Below are 22,577 nucleotides of genomic sequence, written 5' to 3' on the forward strand. Positions count from 1 at the left end.
GGACACAATCCCTGTCCCACATAAGGCTCACAATTAAGCACTTGAGAGAGTACAGTATAACACATTCCCTGCTCATAATAACCTTACAGTCTAAGTAGGAGACAGTAGGAGAGAGAAGGATTGAATCCCTATTTTACTGATGAGGAGATTGAGGCTCAGAGAAGGTAAGTGACTTGCCCAAGGTCACCAGCAGGCAAGTGACAGAGCCAGGATTAGAACCCAGTTCCTCTTACTCTCAGGTCTGTGCTCTTTCCACTGGGCCATGCTGCTTCCTTCTGAACAACATGAGGGTGAAGCCTTAGTCCCCACAGGGTTGGTGGTTGGGCAGAAGTTCACAATCAAATGACCCAGAGACCCCATGTGCAGGGATTCGGGTTTCTGCTTAGTGTTTGGGGCAGCCTCCCTCCTGATCCTGAACACCACAGGGGTGAAAGGTCCTGACCTAAATTTCAGAATTCTAAGAACATTGCAGCAGTTTGCAACCAGGCAATTGGGCCAGAGTGGTAAGATATGCATGGATTGTCCCTCCAAGTACTGTTCGACTGCAGTTTCCTCATCTGTAAAATGGGGGTTCAACCCCTGTTCTCCCTCCTACTTAGACTGTGAATGCTATAAGGGACAGGGACTGTGTCCCACTTGATTAACTCAGCGCTTAGTACAGTGATTGGCAGAGAGTAAGCGCTGAACAAATACCCCTATTTATGAATTTGCATATTTTACGAGTGATGTTTTTAATGGTTTAATTTTATCTTGTTTTCAATGTTTAAATTACAGTTATAACGTGTCTAACCTCCCTGACCTAGACTGTAATCTCCCAGAGGGTTTTAGTTGGTTTTCTTGCATTGACCTAGAGTTGAGCATAGGGCTTGGCCCATTGTAAACACTTAATAAATGTCAGTAATAATAATGTTGATGATGGAGTCTCTTATGGCCAATGATGAATGAGACTAGGCCCTGTAAATTCATGCATGAGGGAATGGATTTTAGGGGTAGTGGTTTGTAAAATGCTCCTCACTTTTTCCTGTCAAGCATGGTCCCACTGGAGCACAGAGTGCAAAGAACAGGCCGACAGGAGTGAAGCACATAGGGAAATGCAGCCAATTTTTTTTTCAGGACCCATTTACAGTCCAACTGACTACAGTATAGTGCCAATGCTGTGCCAACTATTTTTCAGGATCCTTGCTGGGTCTATTCACCTCATAGAATACCCTATGTGTTTCTCCAGTGAAAAACCTTCCCCACTGGTGGGATAACCCTAGCAGACATTCCCCTACTTTCAGAGTCAGGAATAAGATCCAGGTCTCCTAATTCCTGATGGACCGTTGGCAGGGCTAATAATAAAATGAAGAGGAATGCATCTCAACAGCAGTCCAAAAAGGCTACCTATATAATCAAGCATTCAATCCATCAGTGGTATCTATTGAGCACTTACTGTGTGCAGAGCACTGTAATAATAATAATAATAATGATGATGGTATTTTTAAAGTGCTCACTATGTGCCAAGCACCGTACTAAGCACTGGGGTAGATAAAAGATCATCAGGTTGGATGATCTCAGGTGGGGCTCACAGTCTCGATCCCCATTTTACAGATGAGGTAACTGAGGTGCAGAGTAGTGAAGTGATTACCCAAGGTCACACAGCAGACAAGTGGAGGAGCTGGGATTAGAACCCTTGACCTTGTGACTCCCAGGCCAGTGCTCTATCCACTAGGCCATGCTGTACTAAGGTCCTGGGAGCATATCACAAAACAGAGTAGGTAGACATGTTGCTTGCCCACAGTGAGCTAATGACCCTCCTCCTGAGACTGAAAAAAATAACCCAATACACATATATGTATCAGTGGAGTTCCAGGAAAATATTTGTACTGTCATCAGTGGAGATGTTCAGTTCTCCCTGATGACAAAAAAGAGATTCGGCATGGGGAAACTAGAAAGGGATGGGAATTTCAAAAAAGGCAACTCTAGACTGTAAACTCGTTGTGGGCAGGAAATGTGTATGTTTATTGTTGTACAGTGCTGTGAACACAGTAAACGCTCAATAAATACAATTGAATGAATGAACCCTAGAGACCTGGAATTACCCATCATAATCTAAGATTTCTTAGGTTGCAGAGATTTCCTTATTCTATATTATAATTTAGAAATAAAAAACACTTTAACTTCAACCCAGCAAGAACTCTAGCTAAAATCATTCTCGGTCTCTTTCTCAGACTCCTTCTCTGCCTTCCACCCCTTAACTGTGGGAGTCCCACAAGGTTCAGCTCTGGGTCCCCTTCTATTCTCCATCTACATCCACTCCCCTACATTCACTCCCATGGTTTTAACTACCACCTCTAGGCAGATGATGCCCAAATCTGTATCTCCAGTCCAGATCCCAGACTGAGCCCCCTCCTTTCCCTTCCCCTTCTCCCCCTCCCCATCTCCCCCGCCCTACCTCCTTCCCCTCCCCACAGCACCTGTATATATGTTTGTACATATTTATTACTCTATTTATTTTACTTGTACATATTTACTATTCTATTTATTTTATTTTGTTAATATGTTTTGTTTTGTTGTCTGTCTCCCACTTCTAGACTGTGAGCCCGCTGTTGGGTAGGGACCGTCTCTATATGTGGCCAGCTTGTACTTCCCAAGTGCTTAGTATAGTGCCCTGCACACAGTAAGCGCTCAATAAATACGATTGAATGAATGAATGATCTCTCTCCCTCCCTGCAGTCTCGCATTTCCTCCTGCCTTCAAGACATCTCTACTTGGATGTCCCCCTGCTACCTCAAACTAAGACTTCCAAAACACAACTCCTTATCCTCCCACCCAAACCCTATTCTTCCCATGGTTTTCCCGTCAATGTAGACAGCACTACCACTGAGAAGCAGCGTGGCTCAGTGGAAAGAGCACGGGCTTTGGAGTCAGAGATCATGGGTTCAAATTCCGGCTCCTCCAATTGTCTGCTGTGTGACTTTGGGCAAGTCACTTAACTTCTCTGTGCCTCAGTTTCCTCATCTGTAAAATGGGGATTAAGATTGTGAGCCCCACTTGGGACAACCTGATTACCTTGTATCCCCCAGCTCTTAGAACAGTGCTTTGCACATAGTAAGTGCTTAACAAATACCATCGTTATTATTATTACCATCCATCCTGTCTCACAAGCACATAACCTTGGCGTTATCCTCGACTCATCTCTTTCATTCAACACCTATATTTAGTCTGCCACTAAATTCTATCAGTTAACCTTCACAACACAGCTAAAATCCACCCTTTCCCCTCCATCCAAACTGCTACCATGTTAATCCAAGCACTTACCCTACCCCGTCTCGATTTCTGTATCAGCAATCCTGCTGACCTTCCTGCCTCCTGTCTCTCCCCACTCCAGTCCATACTTCACTCTGCTGCCTGTATCATTTTTCTATAAAATCATTCAGCCCATGTTTCCCCACTCTCCAAGAACCTCCAGTGGCTGTCCATCCAACTATGCATCAAAAAGAAACTCCTTACCATCAGCCTTAAAGCTCTCAATCACCTTGACCCCTCCTACCTTACCTCACTGCTTTCCTACTACAATCCAGCCTGCATACTGCACTCCTCTAATGCCAGCCTACTCACCGTACCTCAATCTCGTCTATCTTGCCCTCGACCTCTTGCCCATGTCCTTTCTCTGGCCTGTAATGCCCTCCCTCTTCATATGAAACAGAGAATTACTCTCCCCACCTTCAAAGCCTCATTGAAGGCACATCTCTTCCACGAGGTCTCTCCTGACTAAGCCCTCATTTCCTCTTCTCCCACTCCTTTCTGTGTCACACTTCCACTTGGATTTGATCCCTTTATTCACCCTTCCCTCAGCCCCACAGCACTCATGTGCATATCCATATTGTATTTATTTATATCACTGTCTGTCTCCCCCCTCTAGACTCTTAGTAATACATATCTGGACTGCTTTGGGACCAAAAAAATGAACTGCTCTGATGAGAAGCAGCAAGTCCAAATGGAAAGAGCATGGGCCTGGAAGTCAGAGGACCTGAGTTCTAATCCCAGCTTTGCCACTTGCCTGCTGTGTGACCTTGGGCAAATCACTTCACTTCTCTGGGCATCAGTTTCCTCATCTGTAAAATGGGGTTTTATTACCTTTTCTCCCTCCTGCTTAGACTGTGAGCCCCATGTGGGACAGGGACTGAGTCCAACCTGATTATCTTGTTTCTACTCCAGTGCTTAGTACATTACTTAGCACATAGTATTCATTCATTCATTCAATTGTATTTATTGAGCTCTTACTGTGTGCAGAGCACTGTACTAAGTGCTTGGGAAGTACAAGTTGGCAACATATAGAGATGGTCCCTACCCAACAGCGGGCTCACAGTCTAGAAGGGGGAGACAGACAACAAAACAAAACATATTAACAAAATAAAATAAATAGAATAAATATATACAAATAAAATAGAGTAATAAATACATACAAACATATATACATATATACAGGTGCTGTGGGGAGGGGAAGGAGGTAAGGCAGGGGGGATGGGGAGGGGGAGGAGGGGAAGAGGAAGGAGGGGGCTCAGTCTGGGAAGGCCTCCTGGCAGAGGTGAGCTCTCAGTAGGGCTTTGAAGGGAGGAAGAGAGCTAGCTTGGTGGATGTGCGGAGGGAGGGCATTCCAGGCCAGGGGGATGACGTGGGCCGGGGGTCGACGGCAGGACAGGCGCGAACGAGGCACAGTGAGAAGATTAGGAGATTAGAAGGTGGAGACAGACAACAAAACAAATAGACAGGTGTCAACACCGTCAGAATAAATAGAATTATAGCTATATGTACATCATTAATAGAATAGAGTAGTAAACATGTACAAGTAAAATATATAGAGTAATAAATACTTACAAATATACTAGTGCAGGGGGGAGGGAAAGGCGGTAGGGCAGAAGGAGGAGAGGAAGAAGGGAGCTCAGTCTGGAAAGACTTCCTGGAGGAGGTGAGCTGTCAGTAGGGCTTTGAAGGGAGGAAGAGAGCTAGTTTGGAAGTTAGCAGCAGAGGAGCGGAGGGTGCTGGCTGGGCTGTAGAAGGAGTGAAGGGAGGTGTGAGGTAGGAGGGGGTGAGGTGATGGAGAGCCTTGAAGCCGAGAATGAGGAGTTTTTGCTTGATTTGTAGGTTGACAGGCAACCACTGGAGATTTTTGAGGAGGGAATGACATGCCCAGAGTGTTTCTGTACAAAGATTATCCGGGTAGCAGAGTGAAGTATAGACTGAAGTGGGGAGAGACAGGAGGATGGAGGATCAGAAAGGAGGCCAATGAAGTAATCCAGTCGGGATAGGATGAGAGATTGAACCATCAAGGTAGCGGTTTGGTTGGAGAGGAAAGGGTGGCTCTTTTCTTCACCACACATTGTTAGTTCCATTGTAAAGAATATAATAGAAAGGGACCCAGAATTGAACTTACTGTGTAGCAGTCACTCAATTGTATTTATTCAGCGCTTACTTTGTACAGAGCTTTGTACTAAGAACTTGGAAAAGTGCAATAGAATAGAGTTGGACACGTTCCCTGTGCACACATGCTTACAGACTAGAGGGGGAGACAGCTATTCACATGTCAACTAATGCCCATTGACAACCCTCACCCAGAGGCCCTAATGCATTTCCGTATTCCCTTCCATAATGGTTACTTAAGCCTCTGTGTCTGAGGAAGGATCTGTGCTCTACCTGTCTGGGAGTCCAGTATACGGTTACTGGCCAATAAGGCCTTGGATCAGGTGAAGCCCAAACCGATACCACTGGAGAGATGGAGGCGGGCTTCGCTTGTGCACTCCCCGATATCTGGGAGTCCTCCCCACGGCTTCCATAATCCACTTTCTTTGTCTTCCAGGCTAGGGCAGGGGGAAGCAGAAGGAAAGGGTTCCCTGGCTCCTCTCTGCGGTTTACCTGGATGTTTCCCAGAGGAAAGGCAGGGGCTCAGTCTGGGAAGGCCTCCTGGAGGAGTTGAGCTCTCAAGGCTTTGAAGGGAGGAAGGGAGCTAGTTTGGCCAATGTGTGGGGGGAGGGCGTTCCAGGCTAGAGGTAGGACGTGGGCCAGGGGTCGATGGCGGCCCAGGTGAGATCGAGGCACCATGAGGAGGTTAGTGACAGGAGCGGGGTGGGGTGTAGGAGAAGATAAGGGAGTTGAGGTAGGAGGGGGCAAGGTGGTGGAGAGCTTTGAAGCCAATAGTGAGGAGTTTTTGCTTCATGCGAAGCATTTCTGTAGAAGGATAATCTGGGCAGCAGAGTGAAGTATAGACTGAAGTGGGGAGAGACAGGAGGATGGGAGATCAGACAGGATGCTGATGCAGTAATCCAGTCGGGTTAGGATGAGAGATTGGACCAACAAGGTAGTGGTTTGGGTGGAGAGGAACGGGTGGATCTTGGCGACGTCGTGGCGATGGGACCGGCAGGTTTTGGTGACGGATTGGATTTGTGGGGTGAATGAGAGACATCAAGCTTGCGGGCTTGTGAGACGGGAAGAATGGTAGTGCCGTCCACAGTGATGGGAAAGTCAGGGAGAGGACAGGGTTTGGGAGGGAACATAAGGAGCTCGGTCTTGGACATGTTGAGTTATAGGTGGCGGGCAGACTTCCAGGTGGAGATGTCTTGAAGGCAGGAGGTGATGTGAGCCTGGAGGGAGGGAGAGAGAAGAGGGGAGGAGATGTAGAGTTGGGTGTCATCTGTCTAGAGATGATAGTTGAAGCCATGGGAGCGAATGAGTTCACTAAGGGAGTGAATATAGATGAAAAACAGAAGGGGCCCAAGAACTGACCCTTGAGGAACCCTTGCAGTAAGGGGATGGGAGAGGAGGAGGAGCCCACGAAGGAGACTGACAATGAATGGCCAAAGAGGTAAGAGGAGAACCAGGAAAGGACGGAGTCTGTGAAGCCAAGGTTGGATAACGTGTTGAGGAGAAGGGGATCGTCCACAGTGTTAAAGGCAGCTGAGGGGTCGAGGAGGATTATGATAGAGTAGAAGCCATTGGATTTTGGTAAGAAGGAGGTCATTGGTGACCTTTGAGAGGGCAGTTTTGGTGGAGTGTAGGGGATGGAAGCCAGATTGGAGGGGGTCTAGGGGTGAGTTGGAGTTGAGGAATTCAAGGCAGCAAGTGTAGATGACTCGTTCTAGGAGTTTGGAAAGGAAGGGTAGGAGGGAGATAAGGTGATAACTGGAAGGGGCAGTGGGGTCAAGAGAGGGGTTTTTTTAGGATGGGGGAGACATGGGCATGTTTGAAGGCAGAGGGGCAGAAAGCCAGACATGCCCAGAGCATTTCTGTAGAAACGTAATCCAGGCAGCCAAGTGAAGTATAGACTCCAGTGGGGAGAGACAGGAGGATGGGAGATCAGAAAGGAGGCCGATGAAGTGATCCATTCGGGATAGGATGAGAGATTGAACTAGCAACGTAGTGGTTTGGATGGAGAGGATGTTTGGATGTTGTGGAGGTTAGACCGGCAGGTTTTGGTGAGAGATTGGATGTGTGGCGTGAACAAGAGAGTGGAGTCAAGGATGCCACCAAGGTTGCGGGCTTGTGAGGCAAGAAGGTTGGTAGTGCCGTCAGCAGTGATAGGAAAATCAGGGAGAGGACAGTGGGAAAATGCCAAGTTAAAAATCCACTGTTTGAAAAACCCAGCAGGTAACTAGTACCATGGAAACAAATGATCCCTACTTTCTATAATACTTACACTCCATCTGGAGCTCGATGAAAAAATGAAACCTCATGGCAAAAAAGAGTCCTGTACAGAAGATGTCAATATCTTCTGTTCATCCTCTTGAACGTCTCATAATGATAGTCGTCAGTTGTTTTCTCATTACGTGGCCGCTTATGGTTTGGAGCCGAAGGCTCAGGCTCTGGCTTCTCAGTATCTCCCACACGTAAGGGTCGAGCTTTGGGTTCCGCTTTGTTCCTTCGCACTGACGCATTCAGCTCTTCGTGATAAAATCGGTTATGCTGCATGTAATTCACGGCCATGTTGGTCGGGATGAAGGACGTTTCACTGTCCTTCTTCTTGTTCTGCTCCTCGGCTAGCAGGCGGGCCTTGGCGTCCTCCTTCGAAATGATATTTTTTATTTTTGCATCAATGCCCAGGTCGACCTCGGGGATGCCGTTCAGCATCTGATTGGACAGCATCTCTTCGGTCTTCTTGGCTGACGAAACGCGGATGTTCTCAGGGAGCTCATACAGACAGTCCTCTGCGTTCTTCAGCTTCACCTTCTGCTCGTTTTCCACAATCCCTTTCCTTTTCTTCAGCTCCGTTTCAATGTACTTCATCATGTCAGCATCTTCATCCCTCCAATTGGTTTCTGCAGAAAAAGATGTTCCTAGGTTGAGGTCTTCCTCTTTATTAATCCAATCCTTGCTTCTCTCCTTCAGCCTCTTCATGTTCACCATTATACCAGTCTTGATCTTAAATGGATCATCCACGACTGTCGTTTCTTCTTGGACTTTCTCACCAACCAGTAAGGCTGCAGCAGTGACTCCATTGGGCCTCCTTCTCAGGCTCTGAACTTCTTTGGTTTCTTCCAATTTCAATCGGACCTCCTCCATGCCCTGCTCGTTGTCCTCCGAGACCGAGTCGGCCCGGCGCCGGCGGAAAGTCTTGCCTGCAGGCATGCTGCTGCTGCTGCTTCTTGCCGCTGCTGCTGCTGTTGCTGTTGCAGTTGTTGCAATTGTTGCAACAGCAATAGTAGGCACTTAATGAATCCCACAATTATTACAGGCAGGAAATTGAGGTCCACTTCAAGATATTAAACGTGAAGGGCTACCAGATAGACCTTCCAATATATAGAGTGGGTGGAATGTCATAAAATCTGAAAGGTGGAAATTCATTATGGTGGCTATGGCAGAAGAAGCCAAGAGATATGCCCTCTGGATAGATGATGGAAAGGGGATGGAAAGGAGATGCAACAGTGAGGCGAAGGATGAGGAAGTAGGATAAGAAGCATGTAAGCTGACCGTGGGCAGGGAACATGTCTACCAACTCTGTTATACTGTTATATTGTACAGTTGATTGATAAAGTGAAAACACTTGAAACAAACCAAATTTCATGTATATTGAAAAGACTGTGTAATTGACGGCAAAGTCCACAGAACTCAAGGCAATACACGTTAGAAAACCTCCCTCATAATAAAGATGTTCCTCAGACCTCTGGAATTCTTTGCCAGAGGACCTCATTGTATGGCCAAACAATGAATCGACTTCACCACTTTCCTCCTCCACTGAAGTTAAATAAACATACACCAGGGAAAGGGGTTTAGCCACAACAAATTTCTAATATGTCCTGTTGGTTTTATTACAACTCTACAAGGGGTAGCCGAGAGAGCTCCCACTGAGTAGATTGTCTTTGTACCTCAATTAACTGCCTAGGTCTACAGTCCCACCTGTACGACCATCCCAGGAATGTTGTCATCAGCAGCAGCATTTATTGAGTGCTGACTGCATGTAGAGTAGCTTAGCGGACTCCGGGGAAACATTCAACAGAAGTAAACGGCAAATAATCTGGTCTGCAATCTGATGGCAGAGACAAGCAGATAGAAATGGCAAACAGAGTGGGTAAAAAAAAGTTAGAGTTCAGCTACAAATGATTGAAGATTCAAATAAGAAATTATACAGCTATACAGCCAATAATAAACCTGTAAACAAATGAGTTGGCTGATGAACTGCCATGATCAGGAAGTGGGCGATCAGTTGGCGAACACCCCTTGAAACCTGGGGATGAGAGGTGGGGGACTTCTTACGGCGAGGTGGAGGAGAGTTGGGGGCCAGACCACCGAGTATGGAAAAATGCTTGGAAAAGATCCTCTCTATAGACTGTGAGCTTGTGTGGGCTGGGACCATGCCTAACCCCACTAGGGAAAGGAAGCATACATTTCCACCTGTGTATTCTCTCTAAGTGCTTAGTACATTGCTCTGCACACAGTAAGCACTTAATACATGCTATTACTACTACTACTACTCTTGGAGAATGTCCTTTTTTTTAAGGAGGGCTTTGAAGAAGAAGAGGGACATGATTTGGGTGAGTGAACAGAGGTCATTTGAGACTTTAACACCCTCTTTCCCTCTCCCTCTCCCTGTGCTCCCACCCTGCTGCTGGCCTGGACAGCTTTACAGCAGTCCTCAGATTGGCAGCCTGGTAGAGAAGAGGAGCAAAACGTTTCCCAGATAAGGGCTGGCAATCAGGAAAGAAACCTTAGAAGAAGCCCAGAGGTGGGACAACCTGATCACCTTGTAACCTCCCCAGCACTTAGAACAGTGCTTTGCACATAGTAAGTGCTTAATAAATGCCATTATTATTATTATTATTATTAATTCGAACCTCTTTCCTGGGTCCATGAGCCCAAGCAAGGGACCTGATCGGAAAGGAGGCAAAAATTCTGATGAATATCGTCAGCTGCCATGATACCGTAAATTGAGGCCAAAAGGAGCCTTCTGAATGGTTGGATTGCTTAAGAAGTGTGAGGGAATCTCGGCAGACACTTCCTCCTCCTACTCCACCCCTTATGCGTTGTTACCTCTTCATTCAATCACCAGTTCCTCTTCAGTAATGTTCCATTCAAGAACTCATAGCGTCTATTTTCCTTGGTTTCAGGTTAATTCCTTTTCAAGGTTTCTGGATTCAAAAACTAGCAGTGAGTTTTTAAGTCTTACCTGACTAGTTCTTTTGCCAAGAAACTGTCTGGTGAGCTTTATTTTCGACCTCTACCCTTCTTCCTACCAACACAACCCCCCTCCCCGCCTCTCGCCCCCACCCCACTTCTTTAGAGACATGCAGTATTACAGCTGCCTCCTTCTTCTGCGGCGTTTAGGCAGGTTCTGATTACCACACATGCTATCGATGTCGAGCTCCTGTCGTGACCGAACACCCTGGAGGAGGAGCAAAAGAACTGAGACGTCAAGGCAAAAAATTAGAGCCATGCAAGCTATCCCTCTACTCAGCTGCTTCCAGCACACATACATGGCTTGTGTGACAGCAACAGAGCACAGAAGCAGTGATGAAATGCAGTTAATAATACAGCTGGGAGACAGGCAGGCACTGGTCCAGTGACTAAAATGATCCTACCGTGAGCGAGTCTGCAGTGCCTCAAAACTGGCTGACATTTACAGCAGTACAGTTCTCTTAGTGAATACTCTGCGGTGTAACTCAGTTTCCCTTGGTGACTGCAGTTTTCTTTTTTGTGTGTGTTTGTCTTTTTCTCTAGGATGGCGGAGGCAGAATTGCACAAGGAAAGGCTGCAAGCCATAGCAGTAAGTCCAGTTTCATTTTACTTGCTATTGTCTGGGAATGGAAGTTCCTCAAAAGCTAACATTCCAGCACAGAAGCTAAATGTAGTGGGGGGGGGGGGGGGGGGGGGAGGGGGTGTTGTAGGGGGGTTGGATATCTTTGGACGGGGCTGCTTTGCTTTTATCTGTTCTTCATGTACATTTCAATGGCTATTTTTTACTTAGGAATGAGAATGTCAGTGTGGTAAATTCTCAGTCCTTTGTATTGTGCTTAGAAATTGCATTCATACTGCTATGCTTCAGAGAATGATGAAAAAGGGAAGAGAAGGGTAGGAGAAAACACTAATGTCCTTTTGGATAGCTTTACATTGTAGACAGAAGAAAATATGTGAAAGAGGTCTTTTAAATCTTTTAATTTTTTAACCTTAGTGGAGGAAAAATGCATCCAATAGCAAAAAACAACAACAAAAAAGCAGGAAAAGTTGTCAAAAGCTCTCAAGTAAAGCTATCTCCAGTCATCTTAGTAGTTGATCTTCAGGCATGAAGCCTCATTCTCACAACAAAATTGGCTTACTACTGCTGAAATCCCTTGTTTGGTATGGTAATGGGTACATGGAGAAGCTGCATAACTTCTAAATTTGTACAAATATGGAATTTATCATAAATTTGGACACATATTTCAAGGTACCTCTTTCTTATCAGCTCTATTAGTTGCTGAACCTCATAGAATCTTGCCCCCAATAGAGAAGGTGTTTCTTTTTTTCAATAGTTTATGTATTCAGCAAAGCTGTGCAATCCAGGGATATTGTGTGTGCAATTTGAGAAGTGTCTGAGCTAGCCCAAATTAATGCAGCCCTGCCAAAGTGTTGCCAATGATCAACAGATGTTGTGTTTTAACATTGCAGCCACAGCTGGATTGTATATTTCCTTTGTAGATTCAGTAATAGTCACTGCTGCTGCTGTATGAAAGAGAAAAAAAACTAGGTCTGTTAATGTAGTAGGGTAATTAAGAATTTCCAGCCTTAATGTGATGCAGATAGTCTCTGTTTAGTGGTTTCCTGGAAAATACTTTGGTTTTAATTTTTTGGGGGGTGGAAGTCAGAGTGTATAAAGTTTGGGAATCGAGGTGTACTAAAGGTCTCTCTAAAGCTTTGTTTAATACCATCTGTAAAAGGGCAGAAAGATCGTATTTGCTTAGAAGTATTAGATGTGGTCGTTCGTGGCTTGCAGGTTTTTTTCTAAACCTCTTCCAGAGCAGATTCTGCTTTGAGACTCCACTGTTGAACCTGGATACCCATGACCAAGCATCTCTAAATGTTCTGATTTACTGTGTTTTCTGGGTCTTCAAATTCAATAAGGCTTTTATATATTCATGGCATGAATTGTTTATAGCCAATGAAGCAATTCATTGCTGCTAAAGTTAGTAGTCTAGCAGTGGGGCCAGTATGTAATGTACAGTGCCCAATAAGAAAAGATATATTCAGTAATGGTGCCATCTAGATAGCTGATGTTTTGTATGAACTACATAATAGGATGCTTAACTGAAGTTGGTGTTAGGTGCTCAGATAATTGCCTGTGTTGCAGAGTATATTAGATATACCCCTTGGTGCAGGAAACGAAGGTTTTACACGACTGACACATTCTTTACATGACTTTACATGACTACTTTCACGTAGTAACAGCACAATGAACAGCTGTGGCACATGAAAAAAGACTTAGGCAACAGACATGCAGGCTGGGTCTGGTCATGCCGCCTCTTCAGAATATGAGTGACTTTACCGAAGCAGCAACAGCAAAGTTTACTTTAGAAAGGGATCTTTTAAAATATCAAAAAGGGCAAATCACTTAACTTCTCTGTGCCTCAGTTCCCTCATCTGTAAAATGGGGATTAAGACTGTGAGCCCCACATGGGATAACCTGATTACCTTGTATCTCCCCCAGCGCTTGGAACAGTGCTTGGCACATGTTAAGCGCTTAACAAATACCATCATTATTATTATTATTATTATTGATAATGAAGCTAAATATTCCTGTTTGCCTTTGCAGGTGATCATATGTGAACACCTAGAGATTTGTGCAATTAGGGTGGGGGAGCAGGAGAGAGAGAGAAACCAGTGAATGTGCAAATGAGTATAGAAAGTGTTCTTCTTAAATGCTGTATAATGATTGCTGGCCCTATGTTTTCAGCCACAGAGCTGGAGCTGGCTTCAGAGGGTAAGGAAGGAAGGTTGGTTGCCTCTGGAAGTGTGGAGTTAAAGAAATGCTCTTTGTAAGATTTCCCCAAATGGAGGCTCTCTGGTCACTAGGAGCTTTGATTACCATCAGAAGGTGAGAAATTGGTGAAGAGACTACAGGATTGTGTAACTTATTGGTGACTTCCTGTGGGAGATTGAAGAGCTGGCTAGATTATTGTTGTTATTATCATAGTTGGTTCTAAAACACTTTCTTCCTAAGAAATCAAAGCAAATTCATACACATGATCTCATTATGAAGCATCGAGAAGCAGCCTGGCATAGTGGATAGAGCCCGAGCCTGGAAGTCAGAAGGTCATGGGTTCTAATACCGGCTCCTCCACATGTCTGCTGTGTGACCTTAGGTAAGTCACTTCACTTCTCTGTGCCTCAGTTAACTCATCTGTCAAATAGGGATTGAGACTGTGAGCCCCATGTGGAACAGGGACTGTTTCCAACTCGATTTGCTCGTATCCATCCCAGTGATTAGTACAGTGCTTGGCACATAGTAAGCACTTAACAATTACCATAATTATTATTATTATTTAATGTACTCAACCTTGTGAGGAAGGGGTGGGGAATAGTCTCTCCATTTTATGGAGGGGTATTTTGAATTCCCTTTCTGTTCTTTTTTTTTTCCTCCAGGAAGCCTTCCCCAATTAAATATTGTACTCTTCTAGGTGCTTAGTACAGTGTTCTGCACACAGTAAGCACGCAATAAATACTGTTGATTGTTTGATTGGTTGTTTGAATCACAAAGAGGTAGCTCTGCTAAGGTGACTTATCCAAAGATACCCAGTTTGAAAACTGGAACATAAACAGGCCTGAGGATTCTGAGTCTAATACACTTTCCCCTAGTCCAGGTATAGCAAATGAAATAAAATGACCAGGTCACTTAGTCATATTTATTAAGCACTTAAGCACTTACTGTATGCAAAGTACTGTACTAAGCACTTGGAGAGTACAATATAACAGGAACATTCCCTGCCGACAGTGAGCTTACAGCATAGATGGGGAGACAGGCATTAATATAAATAAATTATAGACACATACATAGTGCTTTGGGGCTGGGATGGGGGATGAATAAAGGCAGCAAGTAAGGGTGTTGCAGAAGGGAGTTGAAAGGAAAAGAGGGCTTAGGGCTTTGAAGGGAGGGGGAGAGTAATTGTCAATTAATTAATCACTTTTAATTTGTTTCCATGAGAAGCCCCTGGTTCAACCGCAGACCAGAAAGTTCACTACAAATCCTCCAGCTTGCTTCTTCCAACTTTCTTAAAAGCTTGTTCCTCCCCACTTTCCTCTATTTCTGCGTTAGTTGTTTCACTTAATTTTAAGTCACTTAATACTTGGTGCCTTAATTACCTCATATGTAAAATGGGGATTCAGCGTATGTGCCACATGTGGGACATGGACTGTGTCCAACCTGATTATCTTGTATCTACCCCAGCACTTACTACAGTGCCTGGCACATAGTAAGTGCTTGACAAATACCATTAAAAAAAATTGTCAATTGTTAATTCCCATCCTCTGATGCACTTTCAAAGGGAGACTTCTTCAGCCCAAAATAAACTTAAAAAACAATTATAGAATGGACCTAGAAAAATTTTTGCTTTTTTAATCCGTGTCTGTATCCTTTTTCTCCTTGTGTGAGCACAGTGTTTGCTCCGAAATCCAGTGAAGTGAAGCTGGAGAGTCACTGAGGAGAAGCAGCTTAATGTACCCCCTTGGCGTAAGGAAATCATGAAGCACAGTGGTATTAGTGGCAAACCATGAGGCCCACATCCTGTTACAAATATTCCAAGAATTGGTTCAGTGTATGTAAACCATCTAGGCAGCATAAACCATATCTTAATGAATAACGTTCACATTTAGCAGAAGCCACTGAGCTCAAATAGAAACCAAATGTGGGAGAGGAAGTGTTATGTCTGCCCGTACATAAAGGATGAAAACAAGCTTCCTTTCAGAACAGGTCCTAACCCTACTATGAGTTATAGTGCATCACAGAGGTCAGCTTGGTAAGGTGAATTCCAAGGGGCAAGTACGCCAGACAGACCAGAAGACCTTTGGGGTGTCTCGGTTTTATAAAGACTTAGGAGGTTCCCATGACCTTAATAAGAAACCTTAACTCACCCCAGCTCTTGTGTGAAGTTCAGATAAGGAAATTTTCTTTCTTATTGTTTTCAAATGGATTTTATTCCACACACGAATCTGTACTTTTTACTTCAGCCCGAGATCGGAAGTGATAGTGTATTGAGAAAAGGCCATTCTTGTCCCATTTCCTGCCCAAACCAAGAAGTGACTTGTTTCAGGCAAGTTTGTATCATCTTTGCATCTGAACTTTTTTTACTGCACCTCTGACTATATTAAGTCTGATCCTGGGGAAAAATATGCACAAGTTTGCACACTGTCAGACTGAGCAACTTGCAATCCCTTCCCCACCTTTGTTGGCAGCAGGAAGTGAAGAGAGTGGGTGAGAAGATGATGGGGAAGAAAGAAGGGAAGAAGTTTGTGGGAAGAGCAAGAGGCTTGGAATGCTTACATCTCTCAGAAAAAAAAACTGAATGCAAAGCAAACCCCCCCCCCCCCCCAAAAAAAACACAAGAAGATGTAGGAAGTTACAAAGAGAAAAAATTGAGACCTTAAATTCTCTTCAAATTCTTTAGGGCTTTTAGTTTATTGATAGGTTTCAGATTTTTACACCAAATGTCAGATTCTGCCAGGTGATAGAAAACCAAAAGGAATTCATTTAATGTGTTAGTTGGAAGCTTAATGGCCCTGACAGTGTACTCCACCAAAATTGTCCTGCATCACTTCATGATTCCTTGCAGGAGTGAGGCTTACAGTAATCTATGCCGCACCATGCAATTCAAGTGAAGAAACTTGTATGCCAGGTGGTAGGATGCTGAAGCAGAAGAGATCCAAGGCTATGCAGATCATCACCAAAGTAAGAACATCTAGCAAACTTATAGAGCTCTGCACGAGCTATCACAGCAGCTCTGAAGAGTAACTATGTAATTCCACCTTCATCACAGAGATGGAGGGACTCATGAAGAGATAGGAACAACATATCTGTGGTCTCTTCAATATACTGTCTAATATTGAAGATGAGACCATGAAAAAATAGAGAAAACTGATCAATGTGTGAAGATATGGCACTTGTCCCAACAGTTTCTCAATGGGATGAGCCTATTCTGGTAGTGCTGTTCCACATGTTCTTTACCTTACTAATGCTTTGCGTGGCTCAAATGACTCAAAGTTTATTTATCCCTAGCAAACTCTGTGGGGCTCAAAGAAATCAAGTTATTTCTAAAACAGCAAACTAATCAAGAATTTGCTGGTTGTGATTTGGCAACATTTAGAATATAGTCAACTTTTGACAATTTATGAATACTTTTAATAATAATAATAATGATGGCATTTGTTAAGCACTTACCATGTGCAAAGCACTGTTCTAAGCGCGGGGGGGGGGATACAATGTGAGCAGGTTGTCCCACGTGGGGCTCACAGTCTTCATCCCCATTTGACAGATGAGGGAACTGAGGCTCAGAGAAGTTAAGTGACTTGCCCAAGGTCACACAGCAGACATGTGGCGGTGCCGGGATTCAAACCCGTGACCTCTGACTCCAAAGCCCGGGCTCTTCACACTGAGCCACTTTTAGCTGCTGCTATTTCTGTTTTTCCTTCTACTCACTTGTATTTTATCCTTTTCACTGCTGGTGAGCCACCCTCACCCAAAAAGTGTTCAGGGACAAGAAGAAGAAGTCTACTGTGGTCTTTTTTGTGACTTTTTAGTTCTTGTAAAGAAATGGGGTAGGTAGCAGCCATTGGCTGAAATAACTGAAAGTTGACTATAGATCAAGATGTATAAGATGTCAATTTATGTGAAAAATGAATTTGTGAGAAGACCAGGTCTTCATTGATTTGGGGTCATGATCGGTAGATACGTAGAGAAATTTTGCTCAAAACTATGCACAATCAGTTTTCCAGTAATGGTGAGGATATGTTTTTGTCAAGCCCCATGTTAAGGAACACTCTAATTGCAATACACAGATCTGACCAATGCAACGTGAAGGTGCACAACCTTTTTTTTTTGACATTGCATCACATTCTGTTGACAGATGTGCAGGATCAAAAGAACTTCCTCTAAATCCCCAACAGTGTTCTATCCAAATTACATAGTGAAAACATGTGCTAGAAAAGAACTGACTGTACTTTGAAGAATTACTGTTTTGTAAAATGGTACTTGTTAGCGCTTACTCTGGGCCAACAACTGTCTTAAGCACTGGATCATCATGATCACCAGTTATTCACACCTTCCCAATCTGTCCTGCGTGAATATTTAATGACCTGTGCTTAGTGGTAAAAGAGTGGTAAAAGAGGAGTGTTATGCCACACTTCCTCTCTTTCAGTGTTTTCCTTGACCCCCTCCAAGCTGGCTTCTTGCCAAATCCAACTGGCTCAACTCTATCCTAATTCCCCTTGACCTCTCAGCTGCCTTCAAGACCGTGGACCACCTCCTTCTCCTGGAAACATTATCCAACCTTGGCTTCATTGACACCATCCTCTCCTGGTTCTCCTCCTACCTCTCTGGCTGCTTATTCTCAGTCTATTTTGTGGGCTCCTCCTCTGTCTCCCACTCCCCAACTCTTGGGAGACCCTCAAGGCTCAGTTCTCCATCAACACCCAGTCCCTTGGAGAACTCATGCACTCCCATGGCTTCAATAACAATCTCCGTGTGGGTGATTCCCAGATTTACATCTCCAGCTCTGATCTTCTCCTTCTCGCATTTCCTCCTGCCTTCAGGACATCACTACTTGGATGTCCCACAGACAACTCAAACTTAACGTGTCCAAAACAGAACTCCTCATCTTTCCAACCAAACCTTTTCCTCCCCTTGACAACACTGTAGACAGAACTACCATCCTACCTGTCTCAAAAGTCTGTAACCTTGGCATTTTCCTCAATTCAACTCTCTCATTAAACCCACATAGCTAACCTGTCACCAGATGCTGTTGGTTCCACCTTTACACCATTGCTAAAATTTGCTCTTTCCTCTCCATCCAAACTGCCAAGCACTGACCCAAGCACTTTTCCTATCCTGCCTTTATTACTGCATCAGCCTCCTCGCTGACCTCCCTGACTCCTGTCTCTCCCTACTCCAGTCCATACTTCACTCTGCTGCCCGGATCTTTTTTCTAAGAAACTATCCATTTACATCTCCTCCCTCTACAGTAACCTCCAGTGATTGCCCATACATTGCTGCATCAAACAGAAACTCCTTACCATCAGCTTCAAAGCTCTTAATTATGTTGCTCCCTCCTTCCTTACCTCACTGACTTTCTACTACAATCCAGTCCATACACTTAACTCCTCTAACGCCAACCTCCTCACTGTATCTCAATCTCGTCTGTCTCACCACCGACCCCTAGACCATGTCCTCCCTCTGGTCTGGAACTCCCTCCCCCTGCATATATGACGGACCACCACTCCTCCCCTCCTTCAAAAGCCATATTTAGATCACATCTTCTCCAAGAGGCCCTCCCCAGTTAAGCCCCCTTTTCTCCTACTTCCTCCTCTTCTTTGTCACCTATGCACTTGGACCCTTTAACACTTGATATTTGCCCCACCCTCAGCCCCACAGCACTTATGTACATGTCTGTAATTTTCTTATACTAATGTCTGTCTCCCCCATTTAGTCTGTATGCTCACTGTGGGCGGGGAACATGTCTACCAACTCTGGTTGCTGTGCCCACAGTACGTGCTCAATAAATGTCATTGATTGATTGATGAACTGAACTGTGCTGGAGAGACATCACAGTAGTGAGTGCTGTTGTGTTTCAGCAGTGTCTGCAGCCTCCACCTTTCACCAGTATTCTGCATTACCCCCGGTTCTTTTAAATCTGGCGCAGTCACAGCAAATCCAGAACAACTGTTCCAGTTTTCATTTTCTTACCAGAACCCCATTCCCATGACCTCTGGTTGACTTCCACCGCTGGCGATCGGAGACCTTGCAAAAGTATTTACCACCGTCAGTAGACTGGGTGTCTGGCAACAACAAAGTTTGGTTGCCTGAAAAGCCACCTCTCACAATCAGCAAAGGGCAGTGGACTGACTAATAGTCTGAAGAAGCCCAAGATTTTACCCCAGTCTGCAAATGTAGAACACTAGAAGTAGTCTGGTGTAGTGGAAAGAGCACAGGAGTCAGAGGACCTGGGTTCTAATCTTTGGGTAGTGATGATAATAACTGTAGTATTTGTTGTGTTTACTATCTGCTAAGTACTGTGGTAGATACAGTATGAGCAGAGAGTCCCTGGCCCACCTGGGGCTCACAGTCTAAGTAGGAGGGAGAACACAAATTGAATCCCCATTTTGCAGATGAAGGCACTGAGTCACAGAGTAGTTAATAATAATAATAATAATAATAATAATGGCATTTATTAAGCGCTTACTATGTGCAAAGCACTGTTCTAAGCACTGGGGAGGTTACAAGGAGATCAGGTTGTCCCACGGGAGGCTCACAGTCTTCATCCCCATTGTACAGATGAGGGAACTGGGGCACAGAGAAGTGAAGTGACTTGCCCAAAGTCACACAGCTGACAACTGGCAGAGCCGGGATTAAGTTAGTTAAGTAACTTACCCAAAGACACAGCCACAAAGTGATGGAACCAGGATTAGAAACCAGGCCCTCTGACTCCAGGGTCTTTCTGCTAGGCAACACTGCTTCTCATTGCTAAAGAGAATAACCTTATAAAGTGCCTAATAGTACAGTGCTCTGCACACAGTAAGCGCTCAATAAATACGATTGAATGAATAATACTTAAAGTGGTTCTGAGGGAAAAGGGCCCACGATTAAGTGGCTATGGAAAAGTGACTCCTTCCTCTTCCCTCAAAGTGAGATAACAAACCTTCCACATCATAAAAAAAAACAACCAAACCACAATACTGTAAAGCAGGTCAATGATTTGCTTCAGGAAATTTCTGTTAATAACTCCATGTCTGTGTATAGCCATGTGGGAAAGGAGGTGTGCATCTCTATATCTTTAAAGGAAGCCACACAACTATATTCTATTCTGTCAGGAAGTGCCTCTGTAGAATAGAGATTAGTGGGGAGGCAATGCTGGTCTGAGCTACATACACTCTTGTGTTACACATTTGATATCTGAGGTGTGGGTATCAAGTTACCAAGTTCATTCCTATGGTGCATTAATTTGTTCAGTTTTTCAATATAGACAGTTTATTTACACTATAAAACTCTATTGAGCTACTTATACACTATTTGACCCTAATAAGCAATAGTTTGGGGGCCTTGAACCTGTTCTGAGCTTTCCTGAGAATACTATTTTCTAGAACTAGAAATCTTGTACTTCCCAAGCGCTTAGTACAGTGCTCTGCACACAGTAAGCGCTCAATAAATACGATTGATGATGATGATGATGGGATCTTTCACTAGGAAGGCACTTGTACAGGGCAGGATGGGGATGGTGAGGTAAAAGTATTAGCCACCCAGAACTCTAGCTGACAGAGGCCTAAATAAGGCAAAACTTGGGATAGCCAAGGTTCTCCCCCAATAGAGCGAGAGTAGTGCTGCACTGATAGCTTGTTGTGAGCAGGGAATGTGACTGACAACTCTATTGTATTGTACGCTAAGTCCTCTTTTCCTTTACTTCCACTCTCTTCTGCATTGCCCTGACTTGCTCCCTTTGTTCATCACCCCTCACAGCCCCAAAGCACTTATGTACATATCTGATATATTTATATTATATTGATATATTTATATTAATCACTCTCCCCATCTAGACTGTAAGCTCATTGTGGGCAGGGAATGTGTCTGTTATTGTTATATTGTACTCTCCCAAGTGCTTAGTACAGTGCTCTCTGCACAGCAAGTGCTCAATAAATATGATTGCTTGATTGTACTCTCCCAAGTGTTTAGTACAGTGTTCTGCACATAGTAAGCACTCAAATACCATTGATTGGAAGTCAGAATGTACCTTTCGTCTCTCCTGTTTCGGAACTGTGGAAGTGCTGAGGGAAGAAGGAGGTGACTTAATGGAGGTGTTTAACACAGAAGAGAGTTGGATTTCTCATTAAAAAGAAATCCTTTGCCTATTCTGGCCTATTTAAATCAGTTTAAGATCATGGGCCTGGGAGTCAGGAGATCATGTGTTCTGATCCCCCTCTGCCACTTGTCTGCTGTGTGACCTCAGGGCAAGTCGTTTTACTTCTTTCTGTGTCATCTTATCTGAAAAACTGAGACTGTGAGCTCCACATTCATTCATTCAATCGTATTTATTGAGCGCTTACTGTGTGCAGAGCACTGTACTAAGCACTTGGGAAGTACAAATCGGCAACGTATAGAGACAGTCCACATGGAAAAAGGACTGTGTCCAACTCGATTTGCTTGTATCCACTCCAGCGCTTAGTACAGTCCCTGAAATCTAGTAAGTGCTTAACAAATACCATTATTATTATTAAATTAGACGTAGGGGCATTGAAAACTATTTTTCTTAAGTAAAAGTGGTCATGTGAGTATTCATTTTACTTTTAAATTTGAGGGTGAAACATGAAACTTTAAGATCTGTGAAAATATATCCCAAGATCTATGAAAATATATCCCCAAAGCAAAAAACACATGCCATATAGAATGTCTTCCTGGCTTTAATCACAGTTGCTGTTGTTTTCTCAGCCTGAGTGGTAAAACAGGCAATTTTGAGACTCATAAATAAAATGGAGTTTTACAATAAGGAAAAAGTTGCAGATTTTGATATTCCAAGGCGAGGTATGGTATGTGGACTAGTTTTTTGGGGGAGAATTTCCTGATATAATAATGCGTAGTGGTTAAAATGAGTTTTATTTCCTCTCTGTGCCTCTTTTTTGAATCATTCACTTAATCTGGGTCCCCAAATCTTTAGTTATCAAATTTGGATGATAATACTGGCCACTGGCAAATAAGTTTGAAGTACTTTGTCATCCTCAGATGAATGATGCTTTTATTAGAATACAGTGATGAACCTGATTCTGGAAAAAGTAAACTACTTTCCAAGAAAGAGTTTGTCATTCCTATAAAGTGAATCCACATTTCCAGTACAGCTAAGTATTGTTTTCATCTTTCTCTTTAAAAATGCCTACACTCAAGT

The 22,577-nt window shown here is 44.0% G+C and overlaps 2 protein-coding genes across 6 annotated transcripts in view; one reads left to right on the forward strand and one right to left on the reverse strand.

The window, feature by feature from the left end:
* The window catches only part of PALM2AKAP2 (PALM2 and AKAP2 fusion), a 467,268-nt gene that overhangs the window by 100,057 nt on the left and 344,634 nt on the right, over positions 1 to 22,577 (forward strand). For all 5 annotated transcript variants that reach the window (XM_038770160.1, XM_038770164.1, XM_038770162.1 and 2 more), the window contains exon 2: positions 11,188 to 11,233. In XM_038770160.1, coding sequence (XP_038626088.1) covers positions 11,188 to 11,233 — 46 coding nt within the window. The remainder of the gene's footprint in view (positions 1 to 11,187; positions 11,234 to 22,577) is intronic.
* LOC119948699 (telomere length and silencing protein 1 homolog) lies at positions 7,738 to 8,601 on the reverse strand. Its single transcript, XM_038770168.1, has one exon. It carries the CDS (start codon positions 8,599 to 8,601, stop codon positions 7,738 to 7,740), a length of 864 nt encoding a protein of 287 aa, XP_038626096.1.

This window comes from Tachyglossus aculeatus, chromosome X3 (assembly GCF_015852505.1).
Source record: "Tachyglossus aculeatus isolate mTacAcu1 chromosome X3, mTacAcu1.pri, whole genome shotgun sequence".
NCBI lineage: Eukaryota > Metazoa > Chordata > Mammalia > Monotremata > Tachyglossidae > Tachyglossus > Tachyglossus aculeatus.

Coding starts and splice junctions, on each gene's coding strand:
- LOC119948699 (XM_038770168.1), bottom strand. CDS start 8,601: ATGCCTGCAGGCAAGACTTTCCGCCGGCGCCGGGCCGACTCGGTCTCG.